This window comes from Sesamum indicum, linkage group LG10, assembly GCF_000512975.1.
Source record: "Sesamum indicum cultivar Zhongzhi No. 13 linkage group LG10, S_indicum_v1.0, whole genome shotgun sequence".
NCBI lineage: Eukaryota > Viridiplantae > Streptophyta > Magnoliopsida > Lamiales > Pedaliaceae > Sesamum > Sesamum indicum.
The window spans coordinates 1,517,264-1,537,295 of record NC_026154.1 but is presented as its reverse complement, the minus strand read 5'-3'; the positions used below and the strand labels follow the sequence as shown (position 1 = coordinate 1,537,295).

Genomic DNA, 20,032 nt, shown 5'->3' with positions numbered 1-20,032 from the left:
ACATGCAGGAACAAGAAACTGTAGTTTCTTGTATTTGTTAGTAGTTAAAACCTTCACGCAGTGGATATAAATCCCTATACATATGCAGCACATATGAACATGTTCTATTCTAATTTAAACTTTCAGGATCAGACACTAGGATCAGCCACAGTAAACCATCTGTTTCAACGTACACGCCCTGGAGAATGTAATATATGTATATGTAACATTTCAGTTAGTCCAAAGAATTTTACTATGACTATTGTTGCTATTCCTCATCCGATGAGTCCTGCACAACTCGATTCATTTTTGCTCTTTTTACTTGAGGAAGGACAGCTTCATCCTCATCCTCAGTATCCTCTGCAGCCATTGGGCTGCCAGATTTAGGCAATTGGCTGCTATCAGTTTCTTCGCCTTCATCACCCGACTCTTCTGATGATTTATTTTCAATAGCATTTAAATTATCACAATCTGCTTCCTCAGTCGGATTTTGCTCTTCAAGTGTATCTTCACTTGGCTCTAGAATTTTAAAGTCCCTGGAGGTGCTGCGTTTGGCGTGTCTCAACAAATTGACTTTGGTTGTCTTGCTAAGCTGGATAAGATATTTTTCATAGTCTTCTATCTGGAAGATCAAGTCAGGAATGCATTTGTTTTCCCTTTTGATTTTATTGACTATTCTTCTAGGTTTGTTGCTTTCTTGTTGATTCTGCAAGCAAGCAACATAAACCAATCAAGACTTGATAAAACCATAAAACTGTTATTACAGAAGCAGGAAAACATCCAAGCAATGAGTAAAAGATTTTTCCGGCATTTAAATTTTTGAAGCCAACATGTCTTGAATGCAAGGGGCAATTTATACCTTTTGCATATGAGCCACAAAATTATAAACAGGTGCTGTTAATTGCCTGCAAGTGATTTCCACAAGCCTATGGTACTTGAGACTGGGTAAAGCTTGCTTGCATCCTTTTGGAGCAATTCGATACTTCGATATTCGAGCTAAATTCTTGTAAAATTTTGCTGCTAATCTCAGTAAATGTTCTGCTTGGGGATCTGCATTATTCTAGAAAAATTAAATGATGACAAAAGTACAGAAAAGAAATGCAAGTTCAGTTACCATATAAAACACCTTTCTTACCCTTAAGGTTCATTGCAACAAAATATGATAGGACCTTCACAACTGCTTCTGCTCTTGAATATAGCATTTCTTCCATTGCTAATTCTGGAGCCACTTTGCGCATCTGATTAAAAGAAACACCTTTCTGAGTAGCCATATAGTATGTCTTCAGCCTTCTCGTGATCAAATCCATATCAACAACGGTTGATTCAACTGACTGCAATATAGTGGAAGCTATTGCAGCATCTGTTGATTTATTTATAACAGGGAAGGTTTCAGATGTATCTAAGGGATCGGTATCCTCTGATCCTACCACTCGTCGGAGTTCAGCAGCCATATTTTGAGCGACATCCAAGTCTGCAGGTGGTGAGCTTAAAGTAACAGCAGCAAAGACCAAACTTTTTGCAACCTTTGAGTTTGATACATGACTACTTTTGCAGATTCTTGTTACCCAGGATCCAACAAGGTTCCTCCTTTCTTCAGGCAATTTGTTGCCAATCATCAGTACAAGGTCACAAAGAATCTGAGAAACACATGTATCTCTTTTAATGGCATAACAGAGGTAACAAAGAATAGCATTGCACAGCCAAAGAAATAATCGATAGTTGATCCAGTCTTCACTTTTACGAGGGCAAGTGGGGAAAGGAGCAAATTTATGTCATATGGGCAGCTGATGGGCTTCCTACAAGCAAAAGTTTCTTCAAATGAAGCCAATGCAATTTCTACTGGTCATAGATATTGACTGGAGTTTTGACCACTTAATCTAATTCTGGCTTGTGAAGAAAGGAATATAAAGAGCATTGCTTCTCCAGGTAATCTATATGTGATTCATGAGTTAAGAAATTTAGAATTGATAAAAATATACCCTGCAAAATCTCAGTAGATGCTTAAGAGTTTCATCCGTCTTTCATGCATGTTCAACCCCGAATCATCGGTGCAATAGCTGATTCAGTCAGGCCTGCCCTCAATCGTGTACTAACAGCTGATCCTAAAATGGAAATTTTCACTATTTCAAGGTCACTTTACAGATTTGGGCTCAAGCCTAGAGAATGTCAGCATATTTTTAGTTTTCCCGACGTCCAAATTGTTTCAAGGATAGACTTCCAGTTATCAATTACTTGTTTGACAATTTCATCAAAATAGTTTAATGATAGCAACTTAGCAACAAGTCATCTCTAGACTCATGTTCACCCAAAGTATAATGAATATTAAACTGACCTCAAAAAACTCTTGAGCCACTTGAAGCCCTATCAGCACCATAGGTTGGATATTTATACTTAGTGTATATACTACATAAAGACGGAGCATATAAAATAATATTTCTACAGTGGGATTTGAACCAAAGATCCTTAGTAGTTTCAGGAAAATCTATCGATGATAGGTCATGTAGCAGAGATCCAAAGCACGAAATTTACCTCAGCTTCGCTAAAGAAAGAAAACTCAAGAAACTCAATAAGTAGTGGCTTTATGATCGTCTTGATTAATAACTCTTTGCTTCTTGTGCTCTGATCATCAATACCTTCAGCTAATTGACAATCACCATTGCAACCAGCATCCATGACACCAGTTGATACATCTTCAGATCCACTGGCTGAGACCAAATCATCGATCAAACTGACATATTTTGCATCATACAAGCTTATCTCAATTAATTTCTTCAAGCAAAGCAAGGCCAAATGAATTTGTTCCCTTATAACTTCAATATTTTTCCTTCCCTTTGCTTCTTTCTTACTAAGATCTGTCCCAGGCTTCGCCACTGGCTTGAGAGACAAAATTATATTAAGAACTGCAGGCCCAAGAAGCTTAATTTCACCATAAATCAATGTCTTTATTGGATCATCTTTCCCCATAAAAGAGAAGAACTTTAGTTGACGGAAACACATACGTAGAATGCAAGGAAGAACTTTAGAATTCAGAACCAGAGTCTTGCCAGAGGAATTTTGGCTGTTTATCTGGGAGGCTGCACCATTCTTAGGATCAAGGTTTCCAAACTCTAATGCAAGTTGCAAGAGCCGATGGATGCTTGAAGTTGCCAAAAGAGGAGTTCGTTCCGGAGGCAACTTGGTGCCGCCTAACGCAAGTTTATCAGCAGTATCACTAACACTGGCTCGTATGGTTGCTCTTTTAGCTCCAGTGCCCTGTCTAGAATTAGATGTATATTTTTCAACAAACTCATGAATGTCAACAAACTGAGAGAGCTCCCTTTCCAGCTCCAATTTTTGTGTATTAGCAGCTTTCTCCAATTCAGCAACAATAATATTGATCGCAACCTCAACAATCCCCAATATTAGTGTAGCAGAGTATCTCCTCTTTTCTTTTTCCATTGGTCTAGAGCCTGAATCTTGATCTTTCCCCAGCAGGCCTAACTAACATGGAATTCAACCAACCAACATAAGGACCAACTATTTTTGGAGGACCAAAATCAGAGGATAAAGAAAAATGATTGAGGATACAAAGCAATTGATGGAGTGAACTCAAGAAGAAACGTCTCCTCTGTAGACAAGGAAAGAAGAATTAAAAGGAACATAGTGTTTTCTTTTCAAAAATGAGAAAGAATTGCTTCTACAGACTGTGCAGCACTACAAGTTACAAAAGAATATACATATGAATGGTAGCAATTGAACTGAATGACTGCAGATGATATTGCATAGAAAAGAATACCTTCCAAATTTCCATTCCTCAGAAATTTCCGGATCTGTGCTAGAGAATTGGAGAATGATTCTCCTGAAAAAGTTCTCCCTGCCTGATAATTGTTTTGTGTCAATGAACATCTAGCCCTTTTTTTAGATTTGATAAGATAGACATTTGATATTAGACTGCAAAAATGAGACCTAGTACTTTGTGCTAATGGGAATGAAATTTCACGCACCTCATTTTCCTGAGTGATGGAGAAGCCAAAACAAGCCCACGAGTCTGAAGGATAGCCAGATCTGTTTTGTGGTTGAAGAAGAAGAATCCAAGAGATGCAAAAGAGAAGACAGTCCAGGGGCTCTACAATATAACATCTACCATTTTCTAGTTTCACACATTGATCAATTCCCAACTGAACATCTGCATCCTAGAAAGACAAACTTCAAGAAGAATGGTCAAATCATGGGGCATCGTGGAACTAGAATATTAAGCTTCAGTATGATAGCAGAAGTGGATGATACTCTTTTAAGGTTTACCAGAAAATCAATGATATTTGCTAAATTCTATAGAAGAATACCTCTCTATAAAATCTCTTGAAGTGGGGCAGGAGAAAATCAAAAACGGTGCTGGCAGTTAGTGGATCCACCAGAACAAGCTTCATTAAACCATGATATAAATTCTGCCGGACATTTGCCTGGAAACAAGAAGTATAATGAAATGCAATGGAAAAAAGATGGTGGCAATTTCTCTTGAGATTGGTTTTTCGTAATTTTGGAAAAAATCAGTTGCTTCATTTTTAACTACACTAATATGGATGGTTATACATGTTAACAAACTCTCTCAAACGTAATAAAGTTCTCTCTGGAAAGCAATGTCTAGAATCTGAAAGGCATGATTACTTTGGAGGTGAACCATACCACTTGAAATAGAACGTGGGATTTGTAGATTGCAATGCAGTTTAAATGGAAGTATGAGCTATGAGAGGCAATGAAGCATTGAAATGCACCTGCTGATAAAGGCATTTTTGCAGCAAACCACCAAGCTCTTGGAAAAGGTCCGGCCTAGTTGGTTGAGATACTTCAGCGTGCTGACTGCAACTTGCCTGGCTGCTTGATTCTTGAAAAGAAAAAAGTCCATCTGTTTTTGATTGTTTTTCTGCTAAAATCAGGTTGAACATGGCACTAATTGCAGCAAGACGAACTGCATTTTCCCGTCTAAACATAGCCTTCCGCAGAACCAATATAGTGTAATCCTGCATACTCGAAAATACAGAAGAAGGTTAACTCAGTTATACTTTAACATTGGTAATTATTATAAAAAGGGTAAATTTTTATAAGGGTAAATTACATTGACACCCCTTGAGTTTAGTGTTAAATACACAAACACCCCCTGCCTGGGTGTTTGTATAAACTTGTAATTACAATTACAACCTCAAGGGATGTAATTGTAATTTTGCAAAAGGCAGGTGGTGTTTGTGGATTTGGACCTAACCTCAAGGAGCGTACATTTACCTTATAAAAATGACAAATAAATAAATCTAAACTTCAACGGTTACTAATATATAATCATTAGAAAGCCTAATGCTGTGGCTAGTCCAAACTAAATGTCTTATTCCATTATCCAAAGACCATTAACAATATCCTTTCAGTTACAAGAGTTGAAATTTTGTCAAGGTAACATGAAGTGGCACTATTTGACTGAACAACAAGTTGCAAATAATACCTGAAGATCACATTTAAACTTGATGAGAGGAAGTAAGATAGTAACAAGATGAGGGGAAATTTTATCATCCATAAATGCAAAATAATCCAGCATTTCTTTCAAATGAGATACGTGATCCAACATTGAGCGCGGATGAACCAGGACTAGATATCCAAGCAATCTGGAGACCAGTATTAAAAGAAAATAAGCTCAATTATGTGCAAAACAAGACCTAAAGATTGAAAATAAAACTAATAGTAGCACCTTGTTATGGGGAAGCACTGCTCTGGCTTCAAGGAGAGGACACGGAATTTGCATTGCTCAATTATCTACAAAAATATGCCAATATCCTGTTAGACAGTCCATGTATTGAGTCTTTTGACATAGAAGTATACCTTGAGATATAGTCAAGAAAAATTTTTACAGCACAACAGAGGAGCAATCTTTATATTTTATCCCCAAAGGCTCTTTTTGTATTAGAAGCAGAAATACTGATACCACATATACATAGTTACACTATATGGACGTACTGACCTCATTTCTTGACATGTCGTGCACTTCAAACAAACATTTCAGAACCTGCATACCTAGCTCCTCAGTACCCATCAGACTATCAGACTTTGAGATTTCTTTCTGGATTCCTTCCTCTACTCCTTCGAGCAATCCAAACCCTAATTGTACTATACTAGGCACAATGTGTTCTCGTCCACAATGGCTGGCATTCACCTGCAGAAAGAACATAAACCATAATCAAAAAGTCCAAATAGCTAAGATAACTAGGACATAAACCATAGAGCAAAAGAGAAAGGAGAAAAATCTGGATGGCTAAGTTAAAGAATTCATGCATATTTCTGAAGTTCTTAAAAATAATTCAAAGTCACAAAATAATGCGATGTATGTAGTTCAGAAACCTTGACACATGTATCCAGAGAATTTTCTGCAACTAGGGGATGTTGACACATCAAGATGGAAACCATACTTTTTATTTTAAGTACAATCACAGCATGTACCAAGAATCGGAAGATACATGAAAAAGGTAAAGAATCTCAAGCAGCTCAAAATGTATATGACATGAACTATTCAAAATATAATTGATCTGCTCTTGGTCAGCATACATGGCCTACACTCAGATGGCTTACTATTTAACTGTGCCCATATTTCCAATGTATATAGACAATGAAGCTATATTTCCTAAACTTAGGAAAGATAAGAAGGAAACAGCTCACAGCTTTAAGAATAGCCTTTTCTATTACTCGTGCATTCTCCAGATATTCCTCCGACAGTTCAGCTGATAACCATCTGCAGACTCTAAAGCAAAAAGATAGGAAGGTAAACAAAACAGAAACTATATGGAATCAGTAAAAGTAAATTAAACCTAGAAAACCATCAGTGCATAACATTGAGCACCCTTGATCTGAATCAGGGAATTACAAATTTGATAGATCGTTTTATGAAAGAAAAATAGAGAAAGAGAGAGAGAGAATAACACAGATCCATAGATCAACACTGTTCATAATACTGATTGGTGTTGTCTTATATAATCACATTTTAGCTTGTCATTGATGTACAAGTTGCTTATGCTCCTTTAATCATAAACACCATCATACTCAGTATTCAAGGCATATTTTTACTAGTAGAAGAGATCAACACAAAACACCTCTCGACCTAGATACAAGATACACATCCTCATGACATTCAGATGTGAGAAGCATACTTAAAGATCAAAAGCAAAAATGATAACAGTAAAATACTCACTTTGCAAACTTATAATCTTTATAAGCATTAAATAATGCCGATTTCAGAACACCAATTGCTGTCTCGCCGAACCTCCTAATTCTGGCAACCGACAACAAAACCGCAACAGTAAAATGATTAAAAGCCCTCGAATCCAACCTCACCAGACCCAAAACCTCCTGCCCCAGAGAAGGGTCCTGCTTCACCGCAAAATTCACATGAAGCAAGACTGTCCCCTCTACTTGCTTCATTACCGAACCTCCCTTGTTCATACAGCCAAAATACAACACAATCCCTTCAATCACCTCTCTCTTGCCAAACCCTTTTGTTGCCAGCACCAATAACTGATAAACCAACCCGGGCAAATCTTGCATTTCAACATCATTCCTCATTTTCACAAAAATCTTTTCCAAAAACTCCCTCCTCCTCAGCTTATCGATACATGAAGAAAAATCCCTAACAATCTCCACCATTTTGATCAACAAAACCTTACTCCATTCACATTTAATCAAAGCATCCACAACGGAGTTCACGTACTCTACAGGCTTATCAACCTCATTCGAGATTCTAACCAATTCAAGGCATTTAGGGATGAGAATCAAAACATGGGCATCATCCAAATCGTTAATCTGGGGGAGATAAGATGTGATTAAACCAATTACTTTCTGTATCTCTCTAATTTCAATCATGTCAATGTAACCCACGAATTGCTGGAGAGTGGCCAGAGAATTGTGGTCATGTGGGATTTTGTGGGAAATGAAGAGGCAGAGATAAGAGTGTAGGAGAGCCGAAACCAGAGAGGATAGGCCGGACGAGGGGTGGCGGGAGATGAGGGAAAGCAGGGAGGAGACATAATCGAAGACAGCCGAGGAAGAGTTGAGAGAGGAGGAGGCCCGTGAGTGGAGGAAGGAGAGGAGGGTTGGGTGTGAGGATTCGGAGAGGAGGAAGGGTGGCACTTGGGGGGAGGTGGGGTTGTGCTGGTGATGATGATGGGCGAGGGAGATGATTTCAATGTCAGTTAGCGGCGGCGGTTGTGGTGGAGGATGTTGGGCGGCGGTGGAATTTTTTGGCGGCTCAGCTGCGGGGTGCATGGCGGTGCTGGTGCTGGTGCTGGGGGCGTGGCGGGGGTCGAAGGCGGTTTCTAGCGGGTTTTCGCTTTGGGCGGGAAAAGTTGGGGAAGGAAACGTATAAATATAAAAAAAAAAAAAATTCGTTGTAGCTTTATTTACTAAATAACTTTTTTTTAAGAAAAGGATACGTCTGAGCAATTATATAAAATAAAACAAATATATTAAATCTTAGTTTTTTATATTATAAAAATCAACTAGTGATATTTTTAGAGTTTAAATATTCAATACTATAAACAAATTGTACCAATTCTTTTTATTGGACTTATGTAATAATTTAAAATAAATGTTGGTCAATTTATTACTAAAAAGAATATTTTTTATCTGCAAGTTCTACTTTTAAATTATTTAAAGTAAATTAATTTAACCTAAAAAAATAAAATAATTTTATATGAATTTATGCAATTTATTGATAAAATTATAAACATTAAATTATTTTTGTACAGAATCCAATTCCAACCTTTTTTTTTTTTTTTTGCGTGTGTAATTTTTGCTTTTATTGTACATTTGGGACTTAGAGGGTGTTTGTGTGATATTTATGTTATGCCAAGTTGGTCAAATTTCGATTTCTAACTTGCTTCTATCGCTCTATTGAATCAGTGATCCATGTAAGGAGGCGTGTGTGGAGGAACACTAACCTCACACTAACCCCAACTAATTATTACTTAATTAATGAAAAGACAAACGCGGGACCATATGTTGATGTGTGAATATTAAGGTTGTTTAACTGTTGAATCAGCGAATGACACACCATCACTATTATCCTATTATTATATATATGTGTACATGTGTAGAGAGTCTTGCTGGTGTTTACATGCCAAGTAGTGGCAAGAATAGTGTACCCTAGTTAGTGTATTTTCAAATCTATAAATAAATTAAATGGAGAATTACGAGTGACACTCTATAAATCCATGCGTTATGTGTGTTGAGATATGTATAACTAACTTAGTTTATTATTATAAAAAATTAAGATCTAATTATATGAGAATCATGATACATACGTTTAGTTTCACTAGACAACTTGATAACGATTCAAACATAAATAGTAGGTCTATGTGATAAAAAATCAAGATCTAACTATAATGACATTTTTCAATGTGTTTTGGAATATTATAGTATTTGATAAAACCAAAATAAGGATATTACAACTAACAAGCAATAAAGACAACTACATAAGTAAATTAGTTTGAGGAAAGATGGTTCCCTTTGTTAGAACCGGACACTTACACATGTTTCCCAAGTTAAGATCACTTTATTCTATGTAACAGCTAATTATGAATTAGACTACAAAGATGTGTTCAATTTATGGTAACAAAGTAACATGTATGTCCTAATATAATACATTGGATTCTTTTGTATTTCTCTTATGTAGGGTAAATTGCATAAAATCAGCTTTTTATTTTGAAAGTATGTGTTAAAAAAAATAGATAAAAAGTCTCTTATGCCTTTAAAAATTATGTACATTGTCCCATTTCGTTAATTAGGTTTAATAGTGTTGAAATTTTTGTTAAATTACCCGTTTATACTTTTGTTACGATAAACCTTTATCTTCAATAATTAAAAAATAACAGTTCAAATTTAAAATAATATGAATATGTTTTTTATTTTTATATACACATCATTGTATATATACATGATTACATATACAATTATATATGTAACATATATATACATTATATATAATACAATATATATATATAATATTTTTAAAATTTCATATATTTTTAGGTATTTAATTAATATATTCTATAAATAATATAATTTATTAAAATATATTTCAATTACATAATAATTTAAAAAAATCAATGTTGTATTATTTATTAAAATATATTTGCATGTCAAAAAGAGGGGTAAAATGAACATTTGTATAGATAAAATAACCCTAAAATGCCAAAAATGATGCTCATTTATGCATTTTTTTACTGTATTTTAAATAACATACGAGATTTTTCGCCTAAAAAATTAATATAGGTGAATTTTATACTATTTTATAGAAAATACATGGGTATGCAACCTTTTATGCATCGTGGGATATTAGCACTTCATATGACGTAAAAGAAGTACATATACACTATCGACTCTAAAGATGTACATTGAATGCGATTTTAGATATATTTCAGAGATTTAAAAGCGTAGTAATCGTTAGTTAATTAAAGAGGTCCTCCCTCTCTTTATGTGAAACGTGTCGGCCAGAGATTCTTTGTTGTGTATCCGCAAGACTTCTTGGGCGTGTTTGGTTGAAGAATTTTATGAGAAATTGGAGTAGATATTATTTATTTTTCTAATATATGGATGGTTATGAGATAAAAATATAATAAGGATAGTTGATGTGCCGCATACAAAATATTATATAATAAATAATGTAATAAGTATAATTAATATTATATCACTTTTTTAAGTAGTAAAGTATATTTGAAATTTAGTATATTAAATTAAGATTAAAGAATTTATAAGATATTTTAAAAATAAGAAATTCGGTGAAAATAATTTTCTAAAGAATTCATAAAATTTAAAATATTTATCTTAAAATTTAGGGATAAACACGCTATTCTTTTTAAGATTTAGTGTAATTACACGTAAATCTCCTGTGATTTGAAAATTATATTTAGTACTTTTGAAATTTGTTTCTGTCGATCAAATAGTCCATTCGTTAATCAAAATTCATCGAATTTGGGAATATTAACAAAAAAAAATTACCATCGATTGACTTATTACTGACATATAATAAAATAAACATCAATTTTCAATTTTTTTTTTGTAGCAAATTTTAGGGATGCTAGATGTAATTTTTTAAATCATAAGAAATTTGTGTGTAAATGCGCCAAACCTATGAAGAGGGAAATATAAATTCTTGCAAAAATAAAATGCTAAATAATTTTTAAAAATTTAAAAATATCTTATAAAATATTTTAAGAGACTTATAAACTCGTACTCTAACCTTACTTTCCCTTCTCCAAATTGTAAGGAGGGGCCATATGCAAGTACACTAGCAATTCCATTCCGTGTTCATCTTTTTGGCGCCCCAAACATGGCCCACAGGATTGCCGCTCAGGAAAAATTAGGGTTTTGGTTGTCTTATTCGTTTGTCAATTTTAATTACAGAAACTTGGCTGGTTTCCACGTGCTCCTGGGGACTCTCCTCCTCACTCTCCATTCCCCACTTACTTCAATGCCGATTTTCTTTTTAACATTCATCAACACACCTTACCACGTTTGACCACCTTCTCTCTCTCTCTCTCTCTCTCTCTCCCCTTTTCTACCCCCTTGAGTGTGAGAGTTTTTTTTCTTTGTTAAGCCATTTTCTTGCGTAGAAGCTGTAGTTTTCAAGAGTTTTATGCCATATATAAGAGGAAACTCGGAACCCCAGATACCAAGATTGTCTATATTTTCACCTGGGTCGCAAGATTTTGGAGTAAAGTGAAATCTTTCTTCAAGATTTTGAACTTAAAATGGTGATGGAAGTTGTGCATGAAGATATGGGGGACGGCAACATGCAATGTATAAACCATCCATACAAAAACAGCACCCCCGGTGGGATCTGCGCTTTTTGTCTTCAAGAGAAGCTCGGAAAGCTTGTTTCTTCCTCATTTCCTGTGGCTGTTTTCCCTTCTTCTTCCTCGTCTTCTTCTCCTTCTTTTAGATCTGATTTTGGTGGTAGCAATACCACCTCATCCGGCGGAGCCGCCACTGTCGGCACGGTCCTTCAGGTCCGCCACCTTGCTTCTTCGTCTGTCAACTCTCAGAGTGGAGGCAATGACTGTAACTATCACGGGCTTTACACAAGGCGATCAAGATTGCCTTTTGTTTTGACACACAAGAAGAAGAAAAAGAAGGATGGAGTGGCGATGGCGATGGCGAGTTCAGACTCCAGCAGCATTGTTTTCAAGAGAAGCAAGTCTACTGCAACCCCAAGAAGAGGCATCCATTTCCTGGATGAAGATTATAGTCCTCACAGAAGAGGGTTCTGGTCATTTCTTTACACGTCGAAGCACTCTACTTCTAAGAAAAGTGATAAGCACTTGAAAGCTTTGAAGTTGGCATCAGCCACACCTAGTACTGTGAGTAGTACTGTGGCATCATCATCTGTGAATGGTGTTGGTGGTGCAATTAGATCAAGGGAGAAGAAAAGGGAAGATTTTGTGGTGGTGGGTGAGAATGGAAGCCCTGATCAGGCTGCATTTGACAGGAAGGTGTCAAGATCCAGATCTGTTGGTTGTGGGAGCAGGAGCTTTTCAGGAGACTTCTTTGAGAGGATCTCAACTGGCTTCGGGGATTGTACTCTCCGCAGAGTGGAGTCCCAGAGGGAAGGGAAGCCTAGACTGCACTCAGTTCAAAGGAATGGTGGAAATAGTGGCAATAATGGGCAGGATTGCATTAAAGAAAGAGTAAAATGTGGTGGGATTTTCAGTGGATTTATGATAACGTCGTCATCATCTTCTTCATCATCTTCTTCTTATTGGGTTTCATCTTCAGCTGAGGATAGTAATGTGAATGGGAAATCAATTTCATCAGTGAGGCATGTTTCTCATGGGAGGAGCAGAAGCTGGGGTTGGGCACTTGCAAGTCCTATGAGAGCTTTTAGTAAGCCTTCTGCTGGGAAACGGGACGCTGCTTCCAACAAGAATGTTACGCCAAACTTGGCTGCAATTCCTTCCTTGTTGGCTGTCAGTGGCTGAAGAAGAAAGAAGATCTTTAGATATTCCAAGTAAATTGGCTGATACTATTATTATACATTTTCACATTCTTGGTTTGATGTTTCACGTGCTTGTTACTCTGTTCATCCATGTTTGGCTCTGCTCAATCATTCTTGATGCACTTTTGATGTTAATGTTAATTTATTTATTGTAGTTTCAATTAGTTTTCTGTTACTAGAATTTGTATGAGAATCTGAATTGTATTGAAGTCATCTTTGTATATCAATGTGATGTCGGTATGGGATTTATGAAAGATTGAGAAATAAATGGATATGATCCATATGGAAACTTTCCATGATTACTGGCCCCGCCCTGCCTGCTTTAGTAATGCTCCTTCATACACTGTCTTGGATCTGATCTACAAGATTTTCTCTGTGTTTGTGTGATTTCCAGATAATACTTATGATTTGATGATAATTTTTTTTTTGAAGCAATCTGGAAGTGTTTATCATAAAAACTGAGAAGGTTTGCATTTGCAAATTAAGAGCATTTGTACTGAAGATTGTTGATATGATTGCTCACTTTATGCATGGCTTGTAGTAACTTTTCTTGCAAAAAGATCGATTGCTGATGGATTTGGGACTTAGATCTAGTTGATGTCTCCAGCCAGGAGGCCCTCTAGTTTGTGTGCTGCCAATTGAGATGGCCAAAAGTTAAAATAAAGGTAGACTCACATGTCACTAGCTGAGCATGTGCAAGGACCCGTTGCCTTTGTCTAATCATTGTGAAACAAAGGCAGGAAAAGGACTCTCCATCAAGTTTAAGGGTCAAAGTGTTGCACATGTTTGGTAGATGAAGACACATTTTAAAGGTCTTAATACACTCTCAGATGGAATCCAAGCTTATCTACCACTGCCTAAGCTTAGTTGTTCCTTAACACACACACACACACACACACACTAAATACATAGACAAGTAAAAGACTACAGCAAAAAGAAGTGCTCAAAGAATCGGTGACGACATCACATCACTGATCTTTTTTGTATAATTTTCGGATGGGCTGGACGTTTTTGAGTCATCACATCACTGATATTTTTTGCGTAATTTTTGGATGGATGGATGTTTTTGCTACCATTTTTCTCGTGTAATATTTGGAAAATCGTATGTTTTATTCCCTATCTATATCCTAGAATTACATGAGAAGGGTTATTCTAGTGTTCCATGCATTCAGGGATTCAAGTATTCATTTTAGTGAACACACATTATCTTTATGGAAACGTTCATGTCCCTTTTCTTTGATTCTAGTATGTGTAGATCCCCAAAGTCCGACCAATGTGTTATTCATAGTTCTTGTGTATCGGCTCTCTAATAGTATTCTTGATGGTTCCATTAGATGATAACAAATAATTCATCTTTTAGCAGAAAAGATTACATATCTACACACACAGACACACATAATGAACCTTTATAATTGAGAAGACACAGAAGTGCAGAAAACAGAAGAGAGATGGAGACTTGTGAGGGTGAGGGATAGCAGGACATGAATGCAAAAAGACATGCAAGAAAAGACTGTGCTGAGAAAACTCCATGGATGGCAGCAGATGATCATACCAATGGGATCCTTTTATACACCTTTTGGAACCCACAAAACACAGATATGACCATTTACATGAAGTGGGCACTTAGCTAGATATTTTATGTGTAGGGGCCCTCACCCCTCAGGGCCTCCTCAACCTTTTAAGGCTCTTTTCTTCTTGGAATTTTGTATTGTGAAAAAGTGAAAAAGGGTGATTTGTTGGCCATTAGGCCACCCACACAACACTTCATCTTATCTATGAGTACATGATTTCCTTCCACCTTAACAAGAGTGATCAATCTTAAGACAAGTATTTGAATCTCGAAGCAGGTATGTCAAGTTTCATTGTAGTTCCATCAACACATTAAGAATGTTTAGTTCAGTTCTTTTGAATCAAGTATTGTGAATAGATCACTATCAATTTCATAATACATCAACATAAAGTCGCAACTTTAACATTTCAAGTGAAGTTGGCACTCATGGCACTCAAGTGGGTGGTGGTGGTAGTTTAATGCACCCAAGATTTAACTAAAGGAAAAAATTGAATGCCTCCATCTACACTATTTAATTGACATTCTTAGTAAAAGGTTTTGGGCCGTGACACTGAATTATTTTGTCTGAAATTTAACAGTATGTACAAAAGTTCATTTATGTGAAGATAGTTTTGGAAGAGCATTATCACAATTGCATCAGTACTTGCTTGTCCCTCCCACATTAAAATGACCAAAGTGTGCACATGCTCTCACTCTTCCCACTGTCAGAATCAGACTTCACTTCACTAATTATTATTTCAACCTTCATTGCTTCATTCCTCTTTTAAATTATTTGAACAAAATTGCGGAACTTTCATTTCAAGCCATGCACACATCACTATATCCAGATTTGGTGGGCTAAACTATAAATTTTGCAAGACTGTATTCAGTTGCAGTGAAAGTTGACTGTTCAAAAATAAAAGTGAAAATGGAAACAGAATTGAAGTTAGAGTATTTGGGAAAACAATTTAATGTTTACAAACTAATATGTTGTTTATAACTTTTTGTTTAAGTTCATCCAGTTTAAACAGTTAAATCATAATTTTTAAACTAAAAATATTATTTTCAACAAAAAGTTGATAAGCGCATCTAGCGGTGGCAGACGAGTAAGCTCGATTTGCAACTCGACTCAAGTTCGACCTCGAGCCCAAAATACTCTGTTCTGGCTCGCGATTTTTTTTCAATTTTTTTTATATTTTTTAATTTAAATTATATATTTAACTCATATATTATAATTATTAAGTAATATAACATCTTTTTAGTTTAGCTAATGATAAAATATGGTAGTTTTATTCTTATAAATAGAGTAATATAACATCTTTTTAGTTTAGCTAATGATAAAATATGGTAGTTTTATTCTTATAAATAGCCTCTATACAAAATAAGTTTAATCAACAAGTTAGTAAGTTTATAGTATATTTTATTTTATATTAATTATTAATGTTTTAAATAATCTAATTAAAAAAAATTCGAGCTCAAGCTAGAATATTTTTGCCAAGGTCGAGACTCGTTTACACCCTAAGGGTTGTGTTGTTAATCTGATTTAACATTTTGGGCCATTTCAGCGGGCTGAACTGTATAAATCTAAGAATGCTGTCAGTTATGGGGTCCTTGGCCCACATATAATTCAAATTTGGGCCTAAACATGTCAACAACTATTGGGTTCTCTATATCAGGGCCGGCTTCCCCAGCCCACTTTGTGGAGCTGCAGCATAGCCTCTCCTAACATATTTTAAAACTAAGAACACTTATACAATAATCTTTAGCTTTCATAAGTTTTTTTAAATTGTTTAAATTAAGTTGATTTAAGTGAACAATTATGAATAACTTTCTACCAACTTCTACAACTCATTGGTAATATTTTTTTCATTTTTAACGTTTTGTTCTCAAACACTGACAATATTTATTACTATTTATCTTAAAATTTTTTCTCGTGAAAGTAAGGTGCTTCTCTCCCCAATATGAGTTGGAAATGGAGTGAGCTGCCGAAGGCACGAACGCTCGAAGCCAGTGTAGCGGACAGAGACTGACTGCCTAGTGGGCAGGTAGGAACGGTTAAATCGAAGGAGAGAGCGTCTTCCTAGTTGGAAGGCGCGAAAGACTGATGGAACGGGGGCGTCACAGCTATAACTATATTACGTCTTGATTATAATATTAATCCCTAGAATTTGGATACTTTGAAAATTGATTTGAGATATTTTTGGCTTATTAAGGAAGAAGAGCTTGCATGATTTGGTATAGGAGAGAGAGTTGCCATCTGTGGGCTTCACTTTAGTAGCAACTCTACTTTACTCCCAAGTTTCCGGGGCACGCTTCTTTTGGCCCTATTAAAATTCTTTCCAACTTTCACTTTCAGGTCTTTTACGTAGATGATGAATGAGGGTCCAAAGTCATACCACCACTGTCCTGTGTAAGAAAGCTCCCAAAGCTTGTAATTAGATAGCTTAATTTGCATATATTTATTATTGTATGAGAGTAGTTGAGTTCTTGATTAAGAATCATCTGGACACGTTTATGCCTAACCCCCTGCATAAGCACAAACGACTTTTACTCGCAAAAGGAGGTACTTGTGTGTATATGAAGGATGTTAGGACGGAAACCAAGTTGTCATCTTTCAATACACTTCAATCAAGAATTCATGCTACACTTTCATAACTTGGACACACAAATGAAACTTGCAAAAACAATAACAACCTAACAAGAAATAAATCTTAGTCTAGTGAGCAGTCACTTATTGATCAACACACATATATGGTGGAAGGTACATAACATGCTACGATGATTATTGAATTATGCCAATGTGCCATTAGTTCACATTAGCATTGAACTGAAAGCCAGTAGGAATCAGGTTGCCAATGTTTAAGAGCCCTGCCACAGTATTCCCGATGAACTGCAAGTTTGAGACCAGCCCACCGACTGATGGCAAACTGGCATTGCAAGATGCCAGTGGCGTGTTAACAACAAGCTTGCACCCGGAAACAAGTGTCGAGAGGAGGAAGTTCACAGGGTCCAAAAGTATAGAAAATAGTCCAGAGCCGTTTGTTGTTGCAGTTGAGACCACATTTCCACCACACTGTAGCTGCACCAGAGCATCTGCAGAAAAATGTCAATTTTCATTCAGTTCAAATTTGCAACATATGAATAACATTTTAACTATTTTTTGTGTGTGATTTTCTATGCAACTTACTAGGGAAAACAGGTGTGGTTGTGGCATTGACACTGATGTTTCCATTAGGAGTGCAGTATAGAATGCCTTGGATCCTCAACAGGCCTAAAAGAGGGCCAAGAATCCCCCCAAGTTGTGCTTCAGCCAGTGGCACTGCAATGCTAGCAATCAAGAGGCTGAACAGAAGAAGAGATTTTAAGGCCATCTCAGCTACTTCTGCAGTTGATTTGGTTTGCAGAACTTGCTGTCGACTGTACGTCTATTTATAGAGGAAAGAAGAAGGCTTAGGAAACAAGGTGGTCTAGTCATCGTGATCACCACCCTTCTGCACGCGTGCTAACTTGTCAGCCCTCATCAGTAAGGCAAGTTGTAAGTTCGTTTTATCATCTGTTTTCATCCTTAGAATAAGTCAGGAATCCGGTTTGTATCTCAAGACGATGATCACCATAGAAGCCAGTTTTGTGGGCTTTCCCCTATAAGCCAACCCTAGTAGAGGTCCATCCATTTAGGGGAAGCTTTTGGAATTTTTACCCACATTTGAGAGCTACTTCTTGTATTTCTCCTCTATTCAGCTGTATAAATGGTCCATATAACTGCAACTAGATTAAAAACAATGGTAACCACACGATTTTTCCTCCCCCAATCTCTTCATCAGTTCATTTTCTTTAGCACAGTGTAGAGTTGAATATTGACATGTACTGAGATTTTGTTATAGTCTGCATATTCAAAGATTTCATTCATTTAGCTCTGGATCAAGTTACACTGACAGCCCCAAAATTACGTGTAATTATACGTACCACTTGCGGTTGGAGTCTTGAAAATAACAATGTATCTTTGAACTTCTTGTTTTCTCATTTTATATACCATCAGATATACACGTTCAGTAACTGTATATGACTCCATATGGTATACGTTTAACGTGCAATCGTGCATGTGTTAATATAAAATATTCAAATCGAATACTAAATTACAATAGAAGAGCCGTAATACAGAAGTTATTCTCATTGCAGTTATTTTATTGATCTTGTGTTGCACTTACCATGCACCACTAGAGTATAGGATTAAAAGTGAAACCAGTAGGCTTAAAGCTGGTAACACTGAAAGTTCCGAGGGCAACGGTTTCGATGAACGTTAGAGCTGACTGGAGGCAACCGGTGGATGGTAGGCTGGAGTCGCAGGTAGACAGGGTCGTGTTAACGATGAGCTTGCAGTCGGATTCCAGTTGTGAGAAGAAGGGAAAAAGAGGCATGGGATCTGAATGTAAGTAGGCGATTCCGAAGCTATTGGTCGTAGCAGTAGCAACTATAGTTCCGTCTCCACATTGCAATAGCACCATAGCATCTGCATAAACATTAAGGCAAGTTTCCATGCATCATTTTTACATTAATAGGAATGTAAGATGAGTCGAGACTCAACAATCTTATACATGAAAAGACTTGAATAGCTGTTTGGATTGGACGATTTGAAATTCACGAAAATTGAGCATAATTGAAAAACTAAATTTGAATATTTTTAACATAGTAATCAAGAAATGTGCAAAGTTTTATCGGAGATTCAAATCCCAACTGTGTGAATGGACTCGTCCAATCGTGCATGATAATCCTAAGGATTTTAAGTACGTACTAGGAAAAGGGGGTGTGGCCTCGCCCAAAGGACCAATGTTCCCATCAGGAGTGCAATATAGGGTAACATCAACGTGCACTAGCCCCAACGTAGGACCCTGCGTACTTTCTGCAATTTGTGCCTGGGCCATTGGAGCTGCAACAGCAGCGACTAAAAGACTAACCAGAACAAGGGATTTCAAAGCCATACAGATACAGATACCACCACCAGATAATGAATTTGTGTTCATGGGACATAACTTTGATGCTTATAGCATAATTTATAGGATAAGACAAAGCATTTCTTAGGTTAGATAACTCTATCGGAACTTAGATGTAGGAACGGAGCTAGCCAATACTCATCACCACCGATGTGTTGGTAACGAGGTCGATAGAAAGGGCTGCAATGCCGTCTATGATCAGGAATGCAAGTCAACAAATTCAAAATCAGTCGTGATGTTCTTGTTAATGTGCATTCTTGTGGAATTTCAGCCACAATGTGCAGAGAAGCATACGTGTTCTTCACGGAATATCTGATCATACAAACTACCTCAAAAGTAGGATGGTGGGCTGATGACATTTAATGAGTTTTAGGACAAACAAGGTGTATTTTAGAGCTAGGCAGCTACTGCCACCCGTTTTGCCATTTAGATTTCATTTTCTTCACTCTAGTTTCTAGATAGCATTCTGGTCATAATTGTGGTTAGGCCAATTCACTTTACTGAACATGAGCTGAG

The 20,032-nt window shown here is 36.5% G+C and overlaps 4 protein-coding genes across 4 annotated transcripts; 1 reads left to right on the top strand and 3 right to left on the bottom strand.

Annotated features, from left to right (window-relative positions):
- Window positions 27-8,324, bottom strand: LOC105171541 (Fanconi anemia group I protein). Its single transcript, XM_011092691.2, has 13 exons — window positions 7,181-8,324; window positions 6,652-6,733; window positions 5,960-6,151; window positions 5,690-5,754; window positions 5,447-5,606; window positions 4,731-4,976; window positions 4,302-4,418; window positions 3,963-4,151; window positions 3,755-3,836; window positions 2,509-3,455; window positions 1,115-1,616; window positions 839-1,029; window positions 27-685 (listed from the first exon to the last, which is right to left on the bottom strand). Exons 1-13 carry the CDS (start codon window positions 8,248-8,250, stop codon window positions 248-250), a joined length of 4,281 nt encoding a protein of 1,426 aa, XP_011090993.1. The 5' UTR covers window positions 8,251-8,324; the 3' UTR covers window positions 27-247.
- Window positions 11,381-13,206, top strand: LOC105171540. Its single transcript, XM_011092690.2, has one exon. It carries the CDS (start codon window positions 11,736-11,738, stop codon window positions 12,960-12,962), a length of 1,227 nt encoding a protein of 408 aa, XP_011090992.1. The 5' UTR covers window positions 11,381-11,735; the 3' UTR covers window positions 12,963-13,206.
- LOC105171538 (phylloplanin-like) lies at window positions 17,116-18,416 on the bottom strand. Its single transcript, XM_011092689.2, has 2 exons — window positions 17,716-18,416; window positions 17,116-17,621 (listed from the first exon to the last, which is right to left on the bottom strand). Exons 1-2 carry the CDS (start codon window positions 17,897-17,899, stop codon window positions 17,335-17,337), a joined length of 471 nt encoding a protein of 156 aa, XP_011090991.1. The 5' UTR covers window positions 17,900-18,416; the 3' UTR covers window positions 17,116-17,334.
- On the bottom strand, window positions 18,522-19,703 carry LOC105171537 (phylloplanin-like). Its single transcript, XM_011092688.2, has 2 exons — window positions 19,318-19,703; window positions 18,522-19,035 (listed from the first exon to the last, which is right to left on the bottom strand). Exons 1-2 carry the CDS (start codon window positions 19,544-19,546, stop codon window positions 18,743-18,745), a joined length of 522 nt encoding a protein of 173 aa, XP_011090990.2. The 5' UTR covers window positions 19,547-19,703; the 3' UTR covers window positions 18,522-18,742.